General features: G+C 42.9%; 1 protein-coding gene across 1 annotated transcript in view; it reads right to left on the reverse strand.

Moving 5' to 3' along the window:
* Positions 1-5,380: 5,380 nt before the first annotated feature.
* Positions 5,381-23,675, reverse strand: part of ERO1A (endoplasmic reticulum oxidoreductase 1 alpha) — a 43,819-nt gene continuing 25,524 nt past the window's right edge. The window contains exons 8-16 of the mRNA XM_067463115.1: positions 22,639-22,685; positions 20,394-20,411; positions 14,564-14,590; positions 11,100-11,192; positions 10,743-10,989; positions 10,238-10,307; positions 10,017-10,103; positions 7,502-7,635; positions 5,381-6,180 (exon numbers count right to left, since the gene is read on the reverse strand). Coding sequence (XP_067319216.1) covers positions 6,120-6,180; positions 7,502-7,635; positions 10,017-10,103; positions 10,238-10,307; positions 10,743-10,989; positions 11,100-11,192; positions 14,564-14,590; positions 20,394-20,411; positions 22,639-22,685 — 784 coding nt within the window. The 3' untranslated portion in view covers positions 5,381-6,119. The remainder of the gene's footprint in view (positions 6,181-7,501; positions 7,636-10,016; positions 10,104-10,237; positions 10,308-10,742; positions 10,990-11,099; positions 11,193-14,563; positions 14,591-20,393; positions 20,412-22,638; positions 22,686-23,675) is intronic.

Below are 23,675 nucleotides of genomic sequence, written 5' to 3' on the forward strand. Positions count from 1 at the left end.
GATGAAGAGCATTGAAACAGGCCATAATTCTGTAGGGTGGAAACCACATGGAGCTGCAGAAATTCCTGCAAGGCAAGGTTTCCCAAATTTTGGGCTTTCGAGTATTTTGGCTTTTTCTTCCCTGAATTCCTTGTCCAAAATGGCTGGAGCTTCTGGGAGGTGAAACCCAAAAATATCCACATTTTGGGAAGCGCTGCTGTAGCGAAATTAATGCTTCGGAGACACTCCCAATACATAAGTCAAAAGTCTTTGTTTGGGACTCTTAAATTCCCAGGATTCTTCCAACCAGCACCCCCGACAGATGGCCATCCAGCCTCTGTTTCAAAGCTTCCAAGGAAGGCGCCTCCACCACACTCCGAGGCAGAGAGTTCCACTGCTGAACAACTCTCACAGTCAGGAAGTTCTTCCTCATGTTCAGATGGAATCTCCTTTTTTGTAGTTTGAAGCCATTGCTCCATTGCGTCCTAGTCTTTAGGGCAGCAGAAAACAAGTTCGCTCCCTCCTCCCTAGGACTTTCTCTCACACATTTATACATTACTATAACGTCTCCTCTCAGCCGTCTCTTCTGCAGGCTATACATTGCGCAGACGGTCAGTCAATGCCACTTAAGCAACGTACAGTCATTGAATTCTTGACAGCAGAAAGTGTCACATCAACATCTTTAAACTTACTTGCCCAACGATGCACAGTACTCACATCAACACAACTACCATAAACAGCTTGCGTTCTCTGATGAATCTCCTTTGGGGTGACACCTACTACTGTCAAGAACTCAATGACTGCACATTGCTTAAGTCGCATTGACCGACCGTCTGCGCAGGGCTCCATACTTTGCACTTTAACAACACAACCGTTCAATGCTAAGGCTTCCCACCAAAAATGGAACTGTAGAAGAGAGGCTACTGAACAAGCCAGTACCTGCCGCATACTAGTATTACCATCTGTTGACTTACGATGGTGGAGGCATTACTTTTCATTCAACTCTTGTAGTTGCCTTCAAAGGGCCATTTATAACGCTATGTAACACGATTTTTGTTCCTGGGTTATAAATGTTATTTCCCAATTGGATCTATCATGTAAACATGGGGAAAGTTTATTAAACTGCAAATGTGGAGGGTCAACTGTACTATTGTTTACAATTTGTAAAGTGTCCAAAATAATTTCCCTAACTTTGCTATGATGTACTGGTTGAGCATCATTTACCCCAGGCATGGACCAATTTGGGCCTTCCAGGTGTTTTGGACTCCAACTCCCACAATTCCTAACAGCCGGTAGGCTGTTAGGAATTGTGGGAGTTGGAGTCCAAAACACCTTGAGGGCCCAAGTTGGCCCATGCCTGGTATATATGCAAGTATTATATGGTGTGTTAGCAGATTTCATGCAAATGCCAATGCCCACAATGTCAATGCCCACATTGCGGTGTTGCCATTCTTTCACCATCTCAAACATAAACACAACCTGCCAGCAAGGATATATAAAATTCAATGGTTGCCGTGCTTTGACCACCACTGGAAAACTTAGTCACGTGTATCAGGAACCTGGGAAAGTTCCTTTTTTTGGAACACAAATTGTAAAGAGTTAGAAAATCTTGCAAACCGGGCTAAAGGTTTTCTGCACGTTGCCATTTCTTTGTGCCAAAAACATCCTATGAAGCGCCAAAGATGGATCGAGCCACATTGCACCACCTTAATTGTGTTTTTTGTTTTGCTTGTGTTTCACAACACACACTGTGCACTTTAGGTTTGTTTCGGAGGGAAATGGGATGTTGTAGAAAGGGCTTCAAGCAAAGGTCCAATGGCTTGCTGCCTTCAATGGTACCAATTGATCCTGAAAGAATTCAATATTCAATATGACTTAAATGGAGCTGGTTGGGGCACATGAACGCCCAAAAAATCTCCTCCACGCGTATATAAATTGTGACGCTCTGCAGGAACACCTGTCCCACATTCTACTAATGTGAATTATCCCATGTGTTCTTTTAACAGCCAGGGTCTTCCTTCAGCATGGTCTTCCATGGTGTGGCCCCATTTGTCGCCTCCAATGCCTCCCCAAATAGTGGGCAAGTTGAAAGCAAAAGGTGCAGCTGATGAATGTATTGTGTTCATTCCTCCACCCAAAACTGTAATAATGTCTGATTTTGAAATAAAAATGGCTTGTTTTTAACCCTTGTGAGACTTCAGGAATGACTTCTGGGATGATTGGGTGTCAGTCAGATTTTATCCTTGACTTTTTCAGTACCCGCCAGAATTCCTTGAAGTGGTTTTGGATTTACGGCATTGTACCACAATGTCATTTTGGCCTGAGAGTTTATGAGAGGGCCGCGTTGGCACAATGGGTTAAACCCTTGTGCTGTCGGTGTTGTAGTAGAGCCTGTTATTTATTTATCGTGTCATCCGCAACCAGAACATTGTATTACATTTCTAACATTTCTAACAGAACAAAAACATACAAACAGATAAAAAAACACACAAATTTTGCAAACTTGGTAGCTGATTAAATGTCCTTTGACCAGTATCTGGCCCCTTGGAGTGCCTCTGGTGTTGCTGCAAGAAGGTCCTCCATTGTGTATGTGGCAGGGCTCAGGGTGCATTGCAGCAGGTGGTCAGTGGTTTGGTCTTCTCTGCACTCGCATGTCGTGGATTCCACTTTGTAGCCCCATTTCTTAAGATTGGCTCTGCATCTCGTGGTGCCAGAGCGCAGTCTGTTCAGCGCCTTCCAAGTCACCCAGTCCTCCGTGTGCCCAGGGGGGAGTCTCTCATCTGGTATCACCCATGGATTGAGGTGCTGGGTTTGAGCCTGCCACTTTTGAACTCTCGCTTGCTGAGGTGTTCCAGCGAGTGTCTCTGTGGATCTAAGAAAACTATTTCTTGATTTAAGTCGTTGATGTGCTGGCTGATACCCAAACAGGGGATGAGCTGGAGATGTCTCTGCCTTGGTCCTTTCACTATTGGCTGCTACTTCCCGGCGGATGTCAGGTGGTGCAATACCGGCTAAGCAGTGTAATTTCTCCAGTGGTGTGGGGCGCAGACACCCTGTGATAATGCGGCATGTCTCATTAAGAGCCACATCCACTGTTTTAGTGTGGTGAGATGTGTTCCACACCGGGCATGCGTACTCAGCAGCAGAGTAGCATAGCGCAAGGGCAGATGTCTTCACTGTGTCTGGTTGTGATCCCCAGGTTGTGCCAATCAGCTTTCGTATGATATTGTTTCTAGCGCCCACTTTTTGCTTGATGTTCAGGCACTGCTTCTTGTAGATAAGAGCACGGTCCAGAGTGACTCCCAGGTATTTGGGTGCACTGCAATGCTCCCGTGGGATTCCTTCCCAGGTAATCCTCAGAGCTCGGGATGCTTGTCTCTTCTTAAGGTGAAAGGCACATGTCTGTGTTTTAGATGGATTAGGAATCAGCTGGTTTCCCTGTAATAGGCAGTAAGAGCACCTAGAGCTTCAGAGAGCTTCTGTTCTACCATCTCAAAGCTCCCTGCTTGAGCAGTGATGGCACGATCATCAGCATAGATGAAACTCTCTGTCCCTTCTGGCAGTGGCTGGTCAGTTGTGTAGATGTTGAACATGGATGGAGCAAGCACGCTCCCCTGAGGCAGGCCGTTCTTCTGTTTCCGCCATCTGCTTCTCTGGCCCTGGAACTCAGCAAAAAAGCTCCTGTTTTGTAGCAGGTTTCCTTTGTGATACAGGCATTTGGTTAACCCAATGCAACGAATGGTAACTGACTAAAGGACTGGCAATATGGATGATGAACTGGATCACGTTTTTAGTTAAGAGTCGAACTGGATTGGTATTGATGTATGAATTGTGTTTTTATGTTTTTTATGTTTTTTATGCTTTTAACTTTTTTACTGTTGATTGTTATATTATGTTGTAAACCGCGTTGAGTCGCCGGCTAGGCTGAGAAACGGCGGTATATAAATATAGCAAATAAATAAATAAATAAATACTATACATTTTTCTCAGGAGGTGGTGGTGGTTCACAGTATCATAAGCCGCTGACAGGTCTATGAAGACAGCTCTGATCTGCTGCCTTTCAAAGCCATCTTCTATGTGCAAAGTCAGGTTCAGCACTTGCGATGTGCAGCTTTTGCCTTTCCTGAAGCCAGCTTGCTGTGGGATCAGACAGGGGTCTATTTTTTCCATAATTCTATGCAGAATAAGTAGAGCCTGTTAATAACACTGCATAGAGGTAGCCAAGATTTTCTGTTCTTTTTCCTCTTTCCTGGGTGCAATGTTACTGTGTCTTCTGCACTGGACCTCACTGAAACCTGCTATTCGCAACAATAGGCATTACTTTTGCAGAAAGGTAATGGTGCTCCATGCAGTCATGCTGGCCACATAACCTTGGAGGTGCCTATGGAAAACGCCGGCTCTTCGGCTTAGAAATGGAGGTGAGCACCACCCACGGAGGCAGACACAACTAGACTTAATGTCAGGGGAAACCTTTCCCTTTACTAACCCATCATTTATTTATTTATTTATTTATTTATTTATTATTTGCATTTATTGACCGCCCCTCTCAGCCCGAGGGCGACTCGGGGCGGTGAACAACAACACAAAGAAACAGTGTACAATAAGTCAGGACAACACAAACCAGACAATACAAACATAACATATACTTATACTAAAAGTCCGCTTCGTCTAGTCCCGGGGTCGTAGCCAAAATTCATAGTCCTAGTCCATTCCAGAGTCGTTCAAGATACACTCAATTGAAGGCCTGCTCGAAGAGCCATGTTTTCAGGCCCCTACGAAAGGCCATCAAAGAGGGCGCCTGCCTAACTTCAGCAGGGAGGGTGTTCCACAGCCGGGGGGCCACCACCGAGAAGGCCCGCTCTCTCGTCCCCGCCAGACGTGCCTGTGAGGCAGGCGGGACCGAGAGAAGGGCCTCTCCGGATGATCTCAAGGCCCTCGTGGGCTCATAGGCCGAGATGCGGTCTGCAAGGTATTTTCTGCGGTCTGCAAGGTATTATCATGAGGACAGACTGCAATTCCACATCCACTTTGGACTGACTCGTAACTTGCAATTAAGACTCTAATACCCAGTTTTGAAATATAGTCCACCTTCCCCATTTGGTGTAGTTGAGGGACCAAGAACTCCACAAAAAATGGAATAAAATATCTTTATTTTTCACCCAAGAGAATACCTCTCTAAGGAAGCCGATCATAGTGTCGCGCTGGAGGGTCAACAGAATCCTTTTAGGGTCGTACAGGACGAGTGTCCCTTATCCAAAATGCTGGGGACCAGAAAAAGTTTGGGATTTGGGTTTATATGGCTTGGGATTTGGGTTTGCATATGTGTACATGAAATTCAGTATGTTTCATAGAAGGAATGAGCAAACTTGGGCCCTCCAGGTGTTTTGGACTTCAACTCCCACAATTCCTAACAGCCGGTAGGCTGTTAGGAATTGTGGGAGTTGGAGTCCAAAACACCTGGAGGGCCCAAGTTTGCCCATGGCTGTCTTACAGCTTGAACCCTAAATTTGAAACTTGAAACTAAACTTGGGTATCCCGAACCATCCGAAATTTGGGTATCCCGAATCACTCTCTCAGCCACTGAAGTGGATAATTTTGGATTTTGGAGGATTCTTGGATTCCAGATATGGGACACTCAACCTGTACTTTGTGTGGGTTTCGTGACATTTGCCTGTCATTCCCATGTTTTGGGGTTGTGACTGAGGGTCCGCCATAATAAATACAATGAACTGACCATAAAGTCGGCATCATTTGGAGCCTACAAAATGGTGCATCCCCCAAATCCCCCTAAAACAGAGGACCACCCAACTCGGGTGTGGATCATTGCAAAGCGTGATCCAAAATCCAGCGTAGGCTTCATTCAATCTGTTTTTAAGCAGAAGGAACTCCCTGAGAACAGTGAAGGCCGGGCTGATTTCCGCCAAGTAGGAACACATCGGGATTCAAGGAAACAGGATGCCGGATCTCTTTGCCTGTAAAGTCAGACTTGGCTGAGGATTTTAGCCACCACTGAATAAGCCGGAGATCATTGCAGGATTTGGGAAGCCTTCCTTGCCAAAAGCGAGGCAATCCCAATGCTCAGGTCGTCCGAAAACACCCCTGAGATTCGCCTCTGCAGAACAAAGGGACCAATCTTTTTTTCATTGTAGAGGTCGCAAGAGGTTTCTGAAATTCTCCAGTTGTTTGATGCTGGTTGAAATCCTGAAACAAGGAGGAAAGGCAGAAAATTAGCTTTGCTTTGTGACTGATACAACAAGAACAAGAACAACAACAACAAGAACAAGAACAATAATAATAATAATAAACAATTTTTATTATTGATGATTGCCAATGGTTCCGAAATGACTTCCGCTAGTTCCTTCAATACTCTTGGGTGTATGTAGTTGATATGGCCCTGGGGACTTGAACTTATTTAGAGTGGCCAGATATTCCTGGACGACTTGTTTCCCAATTTGGGGTTGGATGTCCTCTAATCCCTCATCCACTCCGTCTTGCTGAAGTTGAAGATGACCTTCTTTTTGTGAGAAGACCGAGGCAAAGAAGGCATTAAGTAGTTCTGCCTTTTCCCTACCCCCTGTCAGCATTGCCCCATCTTCTCCTCCTCGAAGAGGCCCTATCGCCTCCTTGTTTTTCCTTTTTCTACTGACATAAGAAAAGAAGCCCTTTTTATTGTTTTTAATGCCCCTGGCAAGCCTGAGCTCGTTTTGTGCTTTAGCCTTGCGGACCTTTTCCCTACAGGTGTTGGCTATTTGTTTGAATTCTTCTTTGGTGATTTCTCCCTTTTTCCACTTCTTGTGCATGTCTCTTTTGTGTTTTAGCACAGTTAGAAGTTCTTTGGACATCCATTCTGGCTTCTTTGCACTTGTCCTGTTTTTTTCTCTTTGTTGGCACAGTTTGCAATTGTGCCTTGAGTATTTCACTCTTGAGAAATTCCCATCCATCCATAACTCCCTTATCTTTTAGTATCTGTGTCCACGGAATGCTGCTCAGTGTTTCCTTCATTTTTTGGAAATTGGCTCTAAAACTATATAAAACTAGCCATCCCCTGCCACACATTGCTGTGGCCCACATGGGGGTTCTGTGTGGGAGGTTTGGCCCAATTCTATCGTTGGTGGGGTTCAGAATGCTCTGTGATTGTAGGTGAACTATAAATCCCAGCAAATACAATTCCCAAATGTCAAGATTCTATTTTCCCCAAACTCCACCAGTGTTCACATTTGGGCATATTGAGTATTCGTGTAGAGTTTGGTCCAGATATGCAATATTCCTGCTTCTTGGCAGGGGGTTGGACTGGATGGCCCATGAGGTCTCTTCCAACTCTTTGATTCTATGATTCTATCCTGACACAACAAAAAAACAACAACATCACTTTAATGCACTGTATGAACATGTAGAGAAGGGAAGTGAGATGCCTGCTCTCTAAAAGTCTTGCTTCCTTTTTGCCTAAACATCATTACAGATAAAAATGTGCAATTACACGCACAGGGGGACATAACACATTTGCAGATTGCGCCTTCCTCACCTTCCAAACGCGTTGAAGAGAGACACGATTTCCTGCCTCGTCAGCTGGAATTTGGGCGAAGGGCCCTTTTCTGCCAGGCTTTCTATCTGGCGCTCGGAGAACAGGATCTTCAACGCCGTTCCCAAACCCTGAGTCTGTGGTCAAAAAGGAGCGAGAAGCAGAGTCAGTCAGGAGGAAGGTGAATCCATTCCAAAAGCTGGAATTCCTTGAGAGATGGGATGCATTTCACGTTGGATTCACTGCATTCTACTGAAGACACACCAGTGAACGTAGGGTTCCTGTTGGAGTTCGGCCTGTGATTGTGTCTAATGATCAGGGCACTCTGGATGTTGGGAATGGCAATGATGTTTCTAATGATCAGATTGCTTTAGATGCAGAGAGTGACAGTGGGATTCCTGTTCAAAGTGTATTTTTCTGATGAGAATGTTCAGGTTTGGGGATGATGGTATGGTCCCTGGAAGAGGACCAGAAAATTCCCAGGATTTGATCCCAAGAATTCTCATGTCTTTGAGCCTGAGAATAGCTCGGCTCCTGGCCCAGCTGCAGAAATTAATGAGCCAGTAGATAGAAGGCATGTTTTTAGTCAGCACGGGCAAACAACCCAATCTCTTAGGTGTTCTACCAGGCTGAGAGAGAGAGATTGATAACAGAGTCAAGGCTGAAACTAAATCCGTTCCTGGCCACTTGGGACAATGAGTAGATTAGGGGATAAAAATGCCAAGTACAGAATCTGTAGTTCAGACAACATCTTTCCTGGTCCTTGGAAGTCTTGCTTTGGATAGATTCATGTGTTAAATGCCTTTTTTTTATTCATGATTCAAGTTTTGGAGTTTCACCTTGGAAGTTTCTGTATTTGTTTTTCATGAACTCTGATAGATTAATTTCCTGGACTATTTGTTCCTGCTTATCTTTCCACCTAATTGGATTCACCTATTTTTCAATCCTTGAATGGAAGGAGGTGAATCCATTCCAAAAGCTGGAATTCTTTGAGGGATGGGATGCATTTCAAGTGGGATTCACTGCATTCTACCAAAGACACACTAGCAGAAATTAATGAGCCAGTAGATAGAAGGCATGTTTTTAGTCAGCACAGGCAAACAACCCAATCTCTTAGGCATTCTGCCAGGCTGAGAGAGAGAGAGAGAGATTGATTACAGAGTCAAGGCTGAAACAAAATACGTTCCTTGCCGCTTGGGACAATGAATAGATTAGGAGATAAAAGTGCCAAGTACAGAATCTGTAGTTCAAACAACATCTTTCCTGGTCCTTGGAAGTCTTGCCTTGGATAGATTCATGTGTTAAGTGCCTTTTTTTGATTCATGATTCAAGTTTTGGAGTTCCACCTTGGAAGTTTCTGTATTTGTTTTTCATGAACTGATGGATTAATTTCCTGGATTATGTATTGTTGAAAACCTTCATGGCCAGAATCACTGGGTTGCTATAGGTTTTTTCGGGCTATATGGCCATGTTCTAGAGGCATTCTCTCCTGACGTTTCGCCTGCATCTATGGCAAGCATCCTCAGAGGTAGTGAGGTCTGTTGGAACTAGGAAAAAGTGTTGATATATCTGTGGAAGGACCAGGGTGGGACAAAGAACTCTTGTCTGCTGGAGCTAGGTCTGAATGTTTCAACTGACCACCTTGATTAGCATTTGATGGCCTGACAGTGCCTGGGGCAATCTTTTGTTGAGAGGTGATTAGATGTCCCAGACTATTTCCTGGACTATTTGTTCCTGATTGTCTTTCTACCTAATTGGATTTACCTATTTTTATCGAGTGTTTTTTTTACTGCTACTGCTTTTAAAATATCTTCAATAAACTGCTTGCATTTCTACTCAGCTGTGTAGTGTTTAAAGTCAGAGGGTTTTCCTGGCTTGGAGGGCAACAGTTCCTAGCAGGAGGTTTCAAAGGGAAACACTGAGAATGTATCACGTCCCTGTTCAGGCGCCAGGTGAAAATGGCAAACCTTCCCTTAAATATATTTCTGGCCTTTATATGTAACTGTTGCCAAAATTCCCAGGCTCAGCTAGCTCCCTGGGTGTGGCCAAACCAATCAGCTTCATGCTTTGCATTTTCAGTTAACACACTCACCAACTGATTTTTACAGGGACTTACCTGGAGCAAAAAAAATTGTGTCCCTGTTCAGGCGCCAAATGAAAACGCTAGGCCTTCCCTTAAATATATTGCTGGCCTTTATATGTAACTGTTGCCAAAACTCCCAGGCTCCGCTAGCTCCCCAGGTGTGGCCCAGCAATCAGCTTCATGCTTTGTATTTTCAGTTAACACACTCACCAACTGATTTTTACAGGGACTTACCTGGAGCAAAATTTTTGTGTCCCTGTTCAGGCACCAAATGAAAACGACAGGCCTTCCCTTAAATATATTGCTGGCCTTTATATGTAACTGTTGCCAAAACTCCCAGGCTCAGCTAGCTCCCCGGGTGTGGCCCAACCAATCAGCTTCATGCTTTGCATTTTCAGTTAACACACTCACCAACTGATTTTTACAGGGACTTACCTGGAGCTTCCCCCAAAGGCGGCACTTAATGCACCCGACACAGTCCATAATCCTTGAAATGTTCCTAAAATGGAGCCTAACTTCTTCCTGATAGGGATGCGAAGGAAAAGAAGACATGTAACAGAGCGGGAGGCTTTACTGCACCATGTACAATATATAAGTAGAAACAGTTATAGCAGGAGTGTAAATGGGAACCACCAAAACATGGCTTGGGAAAATACCTTTAGTTTGGCAGCTTCTCTTTGTTTTCCAGCAAAAAATGAATTTTCGTCAAAGTGCAAAGGGAAAGACCTAAAGCAGAAAGGAATAAAAAAGTCATTTCTAACAGACTTAAAGTTCTCTGAATTATGGGTATAGTATGAATGAGATTTCTCAAAGGGCTCAACTTAGGGTGCATCTCCACTGCAGAATTTAATAGGGTTTGACACCAATTTGACTACCACAGTGTAATGCCATGAAATCCTTTTCCTTTCCTTCCTTCCTTCCTTCTTCCCTTCCTTCTTACCCTCTTTTCTTCCTTCCCTTCCTTCCTTCCCTTTCCTTTGCTTCCTTCTCCCATCTTTTTTCTTTTCCTTCTTCCCTTTCCCCCTCCTTTTGCCTTTCTTACTTTCCTTTCATTTTCTTCCTACCGGCTGTTAGGAATTGTGGGAGTTGAAGTCCAAAACACCTGGAGGGAGAGCCAAAGTTGGCCCTGGCCTGCTCTGTTTGGAAGGTCTTGATGCTTACTTGGCCAAGTGTAGGATCTCCAGAAGGAGCTGCTTGGTCTTTGCGTCTTGCGTTGCGTCCCCCGTGAAGAGCTGGAAGTCCGGGCGCTGGAAGAAGGGCAGGACCTTGGAGAGGGCCCTCAATTCGATCAGGTAGATGAAGTACAGGTTCTTCAGCCTCCTGGGACCTTCTCCTTGCGTCAGGACTTCGTCAAAGCGCTGCTGGAACTCGGTGACGTTGTGCCCCCACTGCTTCTCGGCCCAGGTGTCTGTGGGGAGGATAGGAACTTGGTATCATAGTCAAACTCAAAGTCAATTTATGCGTCCGTCCAGATGCTGCACTATGTACAATACACACCAAGAAAACATTGGTACCAACCTTTCAGGAGATATCTGGCGCTGAGATGGATGTTGATGCTGGCATGGAGCCCCGAAATGAGCTTGTAGAAAGCCCTCTTCTCCACGCAGAGGCCTGCAAGAAGGCATTGAAAGGACCTAAGATAGCGACTTAAAACAATATTTTCATCCAAGGTCCATCTTCTATATATATAAAAATGCTGTGTTCGTTTTGAGTGACATCATAACTCAAAGTCCACTGGACGAATTGCCACCAAAATTTGGCCACAGGACACCTACTAACCCAAGGAGTGACTATCACTTTTAAATATGATTTTGTCATTTGGAAGTTGTAGCTGCTGGGATTTACAGTTCACCTACAATCAAAGATGACCCCCAACCAAAAAATTATTTTTGTTGCTACTTCATAACTGTAATTTTATGACTGTTAGGAATTGTAATGTAAACATCTGATATGCAGGATGTATTGTCATTCACTGGACCAACTTTGGCACAAATACCCAATACACCCAAGTCTAAATACTAGTGGGATTGGAGGGAGATTGATTTTGTCATTTGAGAGTTGTAGTTGCTGGGATTTACAGTTCACCTACCATCAAAGAGCATTCAGAGCTCCACCAACAATGGAATTGAACCAAACTTGGCACACAGGACTCCCATGACCAAGAGAGAACACTAGAATGGTTTGGTGGACATTGACCTTGAGTTTTGGAGTTGTAGTTAACCGACATCCAGGGAGCAATGTGGGCTCAAACAATGTTAGATCTGGACCAAACTTGGCACGAATCCTCAATATGCCCAAATGTGAATACTGGTAGAGCTTGGGGAAAATAGACCTTGACATTTGGGAGTTGCCGTTGATGGGATTTATAGCTCACCTACAATCAAAGAGCATTCTGAACCCCACCAACGATAGAATTGGGCCAAGCTTCCCACACAGAACCCCCATGGCCAACAGAAAATACTGTGTTTTCTGGTGGACTTTGCTGACCCTTCTGACACCCCTCGAGACCCCCTTCCCAGGGGTCCTGACCCCAAGGTTGAGAAATGGTGAGTTAAGACCATCCAGTCCAACTCCCTTCACTAGGGCAAGAAAACATAATCAAAACCCTCCTGACAAAGAGCCAACCAGCAATAAATATAGATATGATTCACACACACACATATATGTATACTAGCCGTCCCTGCCACGCATTGCTGTGGCCCAATCTGTTGATCTGGAAAATAAAGTCATGAGAAAGTGCTGGTTTCTAATATATGTAATTTATTTATACTTGTGGGTAAGCAGTAATTCTTTCTGTGTCTTTGTCAGTGTTGATGTGGAGATGGTCTGGTTTGCCCACCCTGGAACATGCAACATATCATTGTCCTTTAGGGGTCCCTTTCAAATCTATGATACTATATCTCTATGTGTGTGAATCATATATATCTCTATATCTCTATCTATCTATCTATCTATCTATCTATCTATCTATCTATCTATGGCTGGATGCTGGGGAAAGTGGAAGGTAAAAGAAAGAGGGGCCGACCAAGGGCAAGATGAATGGATGGCATCCTTGAAGCGACTGGACTGACCTTGAAGGAGCTGGGGGTGGTGACGGCCGATAGGGAGCTCTGGCATGGGCTGGTCCATGAGGTCACGAAGAGTCTGAGACGACTGAACGAATGAACAACAACAATGGCTGGATGGCTCTTTGTCAGGAGGACTTTGATTATGTTTTCTTGCCCTGGTGAAGGGAGTTGGATTGGATGGCCTTCAGTATTTACTGTTGCTCATGAGAGGTTCTGTGTGGGAAGTTTGCTCTGATTCTGTCATTTGTGGGGTTCAGAATGCTCTTTGATTGTAGGTGAACTGTGAATCCCAGTGACTACAACTCCCAAATGTCAAGGTCTATTTCTCCCAAACTCCATCTGTGTTCATATTTGGACGTATTGAGTGCTTGTGCCAAGTTTGGTCCAGATCCATCATTGTTTGAGTCCAAAGTTCTCTCTGGATGTAGGTGAACGACAACTCCCAAACTCAAGGTCAATGCCCCCCAAACCCTTCCAATATTTTGTGTTGGTCATGGGAGTTCTGTGTGTCAAGTTTGGTTCAATTCCATCATTGGTGGAGTTCAGAACGCTCTTTGATTGTAAGTAAACTAAAAATCCCAGCAACTACAACTCCCAAATGACAAAACCATAATTTTTTGAGTGATGGTCACTCCTTGTGTTGTGAGACGTTTTGTTGCCAAATTTGGTGTGATTTCGTTCATTGGTTCTTTTGTTTTTAAGGTACTCATTATGCACAGAGCATTTAGATATATATAGATGTATATGACAGATATAGTATCAAAGATTTGAAAGGGACCCTTAAAGAAGGACAATGATATCCTGCATGTTCCAGAGTAGGCAAACCAGACACGCTCCACATCAACACTGACAAAGAAACAAGAAATACTTTTTACCCACAAACATAAAGACATTACATATATTAGAAACCAACACTTTCTCATTACTTTATTTTCCAGATCAACAGACTGGGCCACAGCAATGCATGGCAAGGGATGGCTAGTCTATATATATAAAAATGCTCTGTGCATAATGAGTTCCTTAAAAACAAAAGAACCAATGAACGAAATCACACCAAATTTGGCAACAAAACGTCTCACAACACAAGGAGTGACCATCACTCAAAAAATTATGATTTTGTCATTTGGGAATTGTAGTTGCTGGGATTTATAGTTCACCTACAATCAAAGAGTGTTCTGAACTCCACCAATGATGGAATTGAACCGAACTTGGCACACAGAACTCCCATGACCAACAGAAAATACTGGAAGGGTTTGGTGGGCATTGGCCTTGAATTTGGGAGTTGTAGTTCTCCTACATCCAGAGAGCACTGTGGACTCAAACAATGATGGATCTGGACTAAACTTGCACGAATACTCAACATGCCCAAATATGAACACAGATGGAGTTTGAGGGAAATAGACCTTGACATTTAGGAGTTGTAGTCACTGGGATTCACAGTTCACCTACAATCAAAGAGCATTCTGAACCCCACCAACAACAGAATTGGGGCAAACTTCCCACACAGGACCCCCATGACCAGGGCAAGAAAACGTAATAAAAGCCCTCCAAAGAGCCATCCAGCCATAGAGATAGATATATAGATAGATAGATAGATAGATAGATATGATTCTCACACACAGAGATATAGTATCATAGATTTGAAAGGGACCCCTAAAGAAGGACAATTATATGTCGCATGTTCCAGAGTAAACAAACCTGGCACTCTCCACATCAACACTGACAAAGAAACAGCAAGAAATACTGTTGACCCACAAGCAGAAAGACATTACATATATTAGAAACCAACACTTTCTCATTACTTTATTTTCCAGATCAACAGACTGGGCCACAGCAACGCATGGCAAGGGATGGCTAGTTAGTAATAAAAGGATTATGGCAGCAATAGGGATTGATAACATTTAAAAAAGTTACCTTCCAGCCAGCTGTAAAACATATTCCCTGAAAACAAAGACACAAGATCAAAATCACAAAAGATTCTTCTCCTTCACAAGAGCTTTTAAATAATTTTAATATTTTGGATGGTTTAACTTCCTTAAAACTTTTGCATTCTGTGAATATTTAATCTACAGTAGAGTCTCACTTATCCAACCTTCACTTATCCAACATTCTGTATTATCCAACACAGTCTGCCTCCCACCCGGATCCACAGCTGAGGGAAGTGGAGTGTATATTTACCTGTGGAATAATGTCTAGGGTGGGAGAAAGAAAGAACTCTTGTCTGTTGTGGTGCTAAATTCGTAAATACAGTAATTACTACATAACGTTACCATGTATTGAATTGCTTTTTCCTATCGATTTGTTGTAAAACATGGTATTTTGGTGCTTTATTTGTAAAATCAATACGCAGAATCATAGAATCAAAGAGTTGGAAGAGACCTCATGGGCCATCCAGTCCAACCCCCTGCCAAGAAGCAGGAACATTGCATTCAAATCACCCCTGACAGATGGCCATCCAGCCTCTGTTTAAAAACTTCCAAATAAGGAGCCTCCACCACACTTCGGGGCAGAGAGTTCCACTGCTGAACAGCTCTCACAGTCAGGAAGTTCTTCCTCATGTTCAGATGGAATCTCCTCTCTTATAGCTTGAAGCCATTGTTCCATTGCATCCTAGTCTCCAGGGAGGAAGAAAACAAGCTTGCTCCCTCCTCCCTGTGGCTTGCTCTCACATATTTATACATGGTCCTCATCATATCTCCTCTCATCCTTTTCGTCTTCAGGCTAAACATGCCCAGCTCCTTAAGCCGCTCCTCATAGGGCTTGTTCTCCAGACCCTGGATCATTTTAGTCGCCCTCCTCTGGACACATTCCAGCTTGTCAATATCTCTCTTGAATTGTGGTGCCCAGAATTGGACACAATATTCCAGGTGTGGTCTAACCAAGGCGGAATAGAGCATGGGGAGCATGACTTCCCTAGATCTAGACACTATGCTCCTATTGATGCAGGCCAAAATCCCATTGGCTTTTTTTGCCGCCACATCACATTGTTGGCTCATGTTTAACTTGTTGTCCACGAGGACTCCAAGATCTTTTTCACACGTACTGCTCTCGAGCCAGGCATTGTCCCCCATTCTGTCTCTTTGCATTTCGTTTTTCCTGCCAAAGTGGAGTATCTTGCATTTGTCCCCGTTGAACTTCATTTTGTTAGTTTTGGCCAATCATCTCTCTAATCTGTCAAAATCGTTTTGAATCCTGCTAATTAATTTGACATTTAATAGGCTTTTCCCTAATCCTTCCTTATTATCCAACATTTTCACTTAGTCCAACGTTCTGCCGGCCCGCTTATGTTGGATAAGTGAGTCTCTACTGTATAGCCTTTTTATTCAGACAGGCTTTTAAAGAAAAGGGTGTTTAAGATCAACATTAAGAAGGAAGTCAACACAAGGCTCCTTATGTTTACCAACACCAATTAAGGAGAGTCAACATGTGTCCAGGAACTGAGATGAAGCCAGGATGTTTCAGGCTGGAAAAAATCGATCATTCGTTTATAACTTTGGAACAACATCAGCAAGAAATATTGCTATATAAGAGACTTTCTAATATTCCAAAATTGTGGCAGGCCGGAGGAGTCCAGCCCACCCTGACACTCTGCTCCATGGGAAGGAGAGAGATGGTGTACCTTTGGTGTACCTTTGGCATTTTGGAAGTTTTGGAACTGTGTGTTGGCAGGCTGCAGGTAAAGCAAGGTCTGGCTTAAGCAGGTGCTTTTCCAAGGAAGGAGAATAATAATAATAATAATAATAATAATAATAATAATAATAAACCTTTATTTGTACCCCGCTACCATCTCCCAGAGGACTCGGTGCGGCTTACATGAGGCCGAGCCCAAATACAACAGTAACAACAACAACAACAACAACAATACAACAAAATGAAATCAAAACAAAGTAATAACATTAACAAAACACCACAACACATTAAAATCTATGGCAGGGCCAAATGTAATAGTTAAAATTAAAAATATGCTGGGCATGACTAGGTGAAAAGGGTAGGTATTTGGAGGGGGATGGGGAATGCAAATATCCTGGGTCTCTAGTAAAGTGCATTTGGGGACATATGTCTTGGAGTTTCCTTATTCTGGGAAGGCACACTGGAACAACCACGTTTTCAAGCTCCTCCTAAAAATTGCCAACGTTGGGGCGTGCCTGATGTCCTTAAGGAGAGAGTTCCAGAGTCGAGGGGCCACCACCGAGAAGGCCCTGTCCCTCGTCCCCACCAATCACGCTTGCGATGCAGGTAGGATCGTGAGCAAGGCTTCTCCAGATGATCGAAGAGATCGTGTGGGTTCGTAAACAGAGAAAGGATATAGTAATATTTGGATGCATGAAGGTGAATGAATGTGTATGGTAATGTGAATGCTAAGTAAAAATGTAAATGCCCTTTGTTTGTTTGCTAGCCAATGTAACTGTAGGTTGTTTGTGGATTCAATGTAGTTACATAGAAGCTGTATGTCAGTATGTCCAACGTCATCCTTTGTGTTGCTCTTTAAAAGTTTTGACACTCTTGCTCTTACCGGGAAATTGCAATAAAAAGAACCTATGCTTTAAAGTTACTGAAAAGTTATTCATAACAAAAGCAATAATATCCAATTTAAATTAGTACAATTAGCATGTCAGGTTTCACAATGTATTGTAATGTAATATAGCTGAGACATGCACTGCTAATAGGATTCTATTGGAAATGCTGAGTCATGCATTAACTGTATATAGGGAATCATTTGGGGAATGTGTTCTGGCCTAGTCCAGGTGATTGTGAATGATGTAATCCTGGGTCTGAGTTAAGATAATGAGTTGGGAACCAATCAGAGATTGCTATGTGTAATTGTATAGAATTGTATATAAGGAAGTCATGTAGAGTGTATACTCTCTCCTTGTGTTGTGATGCTGTTCGTCAAAGGCTCTATGTAATTGATTAAAAGAACCTGTCTGCTAAGACAAGATATAACTGTGTGCTGTGGTAAGTTTGTAATGTCATCTAGATTGGAGGAGAAAACAATAGTAAAACTGACAATGGCCGGACATGTGCTCAAGTGTTTGTAAAAGAGTTTCAGAGTGACTGCAGTTTGTGGGAGCAGTTGACTGAAAATACTGTGCAGGAAGAAGCTACTGGAAAGCACTGAAGTTGTGCAACTGATCTGCTGCTGAATTGTGAAATTAATCTCAACACAATTAGAATACAATTTAGCTTTGAGTCTCTTTCAGGAGAGATAAAGTGGGGTATAAATAAATAACAACAATAACGATAATAATTCTGTGTCCAAATAAAGCTGGTAACAAAATCACAGTGGATAATGGGGTCCATTTTATATGTGGGGATTTGTAAATAGATGCAATGGGTTGACTGGAAAATCATGTGTCGGCAGCTGATTGGCTGAGCATGCCAGGAGCCAGAATTCTGACTGGCTACTGTCTCTAGCTTGCTGCTGAGAGAAACGGTTCTAACTGTCACTTTCACCTCAAAGAGTGAAGAGAGTGCTGACTGGAAACAGCCAGGAAGGAAATGGCTGATAACTCTCTGAAGCCTGATCATTTCTAAGGCATGAAGTATATAGACTGTTTAAAAGGACTGTTTATTCCCTCTGTTCTCTGCTAGAATTCAGAGAGACTGCTGTATACATTGTTGCTCTGCTTGACCTTTTGAACTTAAGTAAAGTTACTGTTACTTGTTACACAAATCTGAGTGACACATTATACTGCAGGGTATATTTTGGTTCAGAAACAGTGGCAAAGCTTCTGTTTATTTACATTTCCAACCTCTAACAGTATACATAGTCTTAAGCTAATTTTTATAGATATTGAACTATCAATAAACCAAAAAAAGGTTCACTTTCTCAACCACCCATGCAAACAATTTAGAACTTTTAAGCATTTTGGATTTCTGGATAAGGAATGCTTGTCGTAGATCAGCCTGTAGCTGGCAGTTTAACTGATGATTTAGAGAGGATTGTAAGCTTTCCTGTGGCACAAAGTATTGGGTTCTCAAGTCTGGGAAATGATCTTTCTCTCTGTGGCTCTGAAAATGCAGGGACTCAAGGCCATCCAGGGGAGGCTGAAGTAGCAACAGCAAATAAGGAATCGAGTGAAGAGCTTAGTGATAAAGAGGGTTCCCCGGACAACCCCCTGCATAGAATCATAGAATCAAAGAGTTGGAAGAGACCTCATGGGCCATCCAGTCCAACCTTCTGCCAAGAAGCAGGAATATTGCATTCAAACCACCCCTGACAGATGGCCATCCAGCCTCTGCTTAAAAGCTTCCAAAGAAGGAGCCTCCACCACACTCCGGGGCAGAGAGTTCCACTGCTGAACGGCTCTCACAGTCAAGAAGTTCTTCCTCATGTTCAGATGGAATCTCCTCTCTTGTAGTTTGAAGCCATTGTTCCGCGTCCTAGTCTCCAAGGAAGCAGAAAACAAGCTTGCTCTCTCCTCCTCCCTGTGGCTTCCTCTCACATATTTATACAAGGCTATCATATCTCCTCTCAGACTTCTCTTCTTCAGGCTAAACATGTATTGGTGGCCCAATACTATGTATGTATATGTATGTATTTTTATATTTTATTTTATATTTTTAAAGTGAATATTGTATTTTTAAATATGTTGTAAACCGCAATGAGTCGCCGCACGGGCTGAGATATTAGCGGTATACAAGTGTACCAAATAAATAAATAAATAAATAAATAAATAAATAAACATGCCCAGCTCTCCAAGCCGCTCCTCATAGGGCTTGTTCTCCAGACCTTTTATCATTTTAGTCACCCTCCTCTGGACACATTCCAGCTTGTCAATACCTCTCTTGAATTGTGGTGCCCAGAATTGGACACAATATTCCAGGTGTGGTCTAACCAAAGTGGAATAGAGGGGTAGCATTACTTCCTTAGATCTAGACACTAGGCTCCTATTGGTGCAGGCCAAAATCCCATTGGCTTTTTTTGCCGCCACATCACAGTGTTGGCTCATGTTTAACTTGTTGCCCACGAGGACTCCAAGATCTTTTTCACACGTACTGCTCTCAAGCCAGGTATCCCCCATTCTGTATCTTTGCATTTCATTTTTTCTGCCAAAGTGGAGTATCTTGCATTTGTCACTGTTGAACTTCATTTTGTTAGCTTTGGCCCATCTCTCTAATCTGCAGCTACGGAGATCAACAAAGGTCTTTGTTTGCAAATCAGAGCCAAAAATAGATTGAATTGTTCAGAGAGATTACACGGGAAGTTTTGAAGAAAGTCATGGGAAAAGGAATGATTTCATGGGTGTCTATTAAACAAGTTTACTTTAAGGTCAGTTCAAGCAAAGCTGCGTTACAGTAAAAAGCTAAGCCTGAATTCTCTTGTTCCTGGTTCAAGTCAAGCTTTGGTTTTGGATTTCAAATATATTGGGAGTTTTATATGTTCCTGTTCATGTACTCCTGTTTAAGTTTTACTAGTTAGATTTTCCTGATTGTGGACTTACGTTGCATCTGTGATTCTTGGCTGTTCCTGGACTTTGTCACATTTGGAATTTTATGAGACATTTGGAAGGTTGCTAAACTTTCTTGGATGATATATCTTCCTTTCTTGTTCCTGATTTTTTGTATGCTTTTTACAACAAACCATTTGCTTATATTCTTGGATTTTTGTGTGGTGTGGTAACCATAGGTGTTTCCAGGCTTGGAGTGCAACAATACCCAACCTGTACCAGCAGCAGCAATAATAGCAAAAATGATAACAACAACAACAACAACACAACAGAATCCAACTAGAAATACTCACCTTCATTTTTTCCTGTTCCTGTTTAAAAAGATGAAAATTCATATTAGTTTCAGAAATATTAGTAAGATACCATTTAAAGAAAGGGTGTATCTGTGGATTTGTTGACTATTCCCCTAAAGACAATATTAAAACTATTCCAATGATATAATGATATACACATTAAATATAAAATCTAGGATCAACAATATCACAGTATTTCTGACCTCTATGGATGGATGTGAAAGTTGGGCAGTGAAAAGACCTGAAGGAAAATAATAATCAACTCACTGGAAATTTATTTATCTATTTATTTATGACATTTATATGCTGCCCTTCTCAACCCGAAGGGGATTCAGAGTGGCTTACAAGATATATATATACATACAATATATTATTAGCATAGTACAATATCTATTACAGGGAAAACCAGCTGATCCCTAATCCATCTAAAACACAGACATGCGCCTTTCACCTTAAGAACAAACAAGCATCCCGAGCTCTGAGGATTATTACCTGGGAAGGGATTCCACTGGAGCATTGGAACACACCCAAATACCTGGGAGTCACTTTGGACCGTGCTCTGACCTACAAGAAGCACTGCCTGAACATCAAGCAAAAAGTGGGCGCTAGAAACAGCATCATACGAAAGCTGACTGGCACAACCTGGGGATCACAACCAGACACAGTGAAGACATCTGCCCTTGCGCTATGCTACTCTGCTGCTGAGTATGCATGCCCAGTGTGGAACACATCTCACCACACTAAAACAGTAGATGTGGCTCTTAATGAGACATGCCGCATTATCACGGGGTGTTTGCGCCCTACACCACTGGAGAAATTACACTGCTTAGCCGGTATTGCACCACCTGACATCTGCCGGGAAGTAGCAGCCAATAGTGAAAGGACCAAGGCAGAGACATCTCCAGCTCATCCCCTGTTTGGGTATCAGCCAGCACGTCAACGACTTAAATCAAGACATAGTTTTCTTAGATCTACAGAGACACTCGCTGGAACACCCCAACAAGCGAGAGTCCAAAAGTGGCAGGCCCAAACCCAGCACCTCAATCCATGGGTGATACCAGAGGAGAGACTCCCCCCTGGGCACACGGAAGAAGACGGGGCGACTTGGAAGGCGATGAACAGACTGCGCTCTGGCACCACGAGATGCAGAGCCAACCTCAAGAAATGGAGCTACAAAGTGGAATACTCAACATGCGAGTGCGGAGAAGAGCAAACCACAGACCACCTGCTGCAATGCACCCTGAGTCCTGCCACATGCACGAGGGAGGACCTTCTTGCGGCAACCCCAGAGGCACTCCAAGTGGCCAGATACTGCTCAAAGGACATTTAACCAAATACCAAATTTGCAAAATTTGTGTTTTCTTTTTCTTTTCCTTTTTAATCTGTGTGTTTGTTTTGCTCTGTTAGAATTGTAATATAATGGTATGGTTGCTGATGACACGATAAATAAATAAGTACAATATCAGTTTTAAATATTGCTATATTGTACTATACCATTATATTGTAATACTATTAGTAATATTACATGTAATATAAATATATAATTATAATATCATATTATTAGTAGTAGTAGTATTATATTGCATTACATTATAATATTATAAATCTTATATGTATATGCAATATATTATATGGCATGTGCTGGAGGAGAGTCGAAGAAGGTCATTGATTCCACTACGTAACTTGATTTTTGTTCCTGGGTTATGAATGTCATTTCCTAATTGGTTCATTAAAACATAGAAAAAGTTTGTTAAACTGCAAAAACTTCGAGTTGCTGTTTTTCGGGCTGTATGGCCATGTTCCAGAAGCATTCCCTCCTGATGTTTTGCCTGTATCTTTGTCAGGTATCCTCTGAGGTTGTGAGCTCACAACCTGGCCCAATAATTTATATGCATTATGCAAAAGGTTCTTGTGGGTTTTTTCGGGCTATAGAGCCATGTTCTAGAGGCATTTCTCCTGACGTTTCGCCTGCATCTATGGCAAGCATCCTCAGAGGTTGAGAAGACCTTCTCAACCTCTGAGGATGCTTGCCATAGATGCAGGCGAAACGTCAGGAGAAATGCCTCTAGAACGTGGCTCTATAGCCCGAAAAAACCCACAAGAACCTAGTGATTCCAGCCATGAAAGCCTTCGACAATACATTATGCAAAACCTCAGGTTCTTCTGTCTTTTCCCTATGGCTGAATCTTTACTGATCTGCACAATATATCCCAGCCCTTCCCCAATGCAAAGAGGGCAAGCTTACCTTTGCTAGATGTCAATGGATTTAAAGGCCTTTTTATGGACTGCGGCCTAAAGGAGAAAGGGAAAAAGAAAGGTTATTTATTTAAAATGTCCTGATATATTTTAAGAGAAATAACATATTTTTCTTAACCAAACCAACAGTCTCTAACAGTGAGCCAAGGCAGTAGGAGCCCCCAGTGGCGCAGTGGGTTAAACCCCTGTGCCGGCAGGACTAAAGACCAACAGGTTTGAATCCGAAGAGAGGCGGATGAGCTCCCTCTATCAGCTCCAGCTCTTCATGCGGGGACATGAGAGAAGCCTCCCACAAGGATGATAAAAACATCAAATCATCCGGGCATCCCCTGGGCAACGTCCTTGCAGACGGTCAATTCTCTCACACCGGAAGCGACTTGCAGTTTCTCAAGTCGCTCCTGACACGACCAAAAAAAAAAAAAGCTGAGGCAGTTGTGTATCTCAAGTTGTTTCTGGCTTATGGCAACTTTAGGGAGAACATATTTGTTGTTGTTGGGATTTTTTTGCAAGATTTATTCAAATTGGGGTTGCCTTTCTTTAATTCCTCCAAGGCTGAGAGTGTGTGACTTGCCGAGGGTCACTTATAGTGCATTTACATGGCTGAGCAGAGATTTGAATAATGACAGAATAAAATTAGCAATGAAACCAGTAAAAAAATCTGTGTAACACTCATGTACACTCATGGAAAGAAGTGACGAGCAGAGTGCCAAAAGTAGGGTTCCCCCCTGGGCCCGGTCCTGCTCAGGATCTTTATTAATGACTTAGAATGATGAAGGGCTAGAAGGCAGGATCATCAAGTTTGCAGACGACACCAAATTGGGAGGGAGAGCCAAGACTCCAGAGGACAGGAGCAGGATTCAAAACGATCTTGACAGATTAGAGAGATGATGGGCCAAAGCTAACACAATGAAGTACAACAGGGACACATGCAAGATACTCCACTTTGACAGGAAAAACGAAATGCAAAGATACAGAATGGGGGATGCCTGGCTCGAGAGCAGTACGTGTGAAAAAGATCTTGGAGTC

The sequence above is a fragment of the Anolis sagrei genome, chromosome 1 (genome assembly GCF_037176765.1).
Source record: "Anolis sagrei isolate rAnoSag1 chromosome 1, rAnoSag1.mat, whole genome shotgun sequence".
In the NCBI taxonomy this organism is placed as follows: domain Eukaryota; kingdom Metazoa; phylum Chordata; class Lepidosauria; order Squamata; family Dactyloidae; genus Anolis; species Anolis sagrei.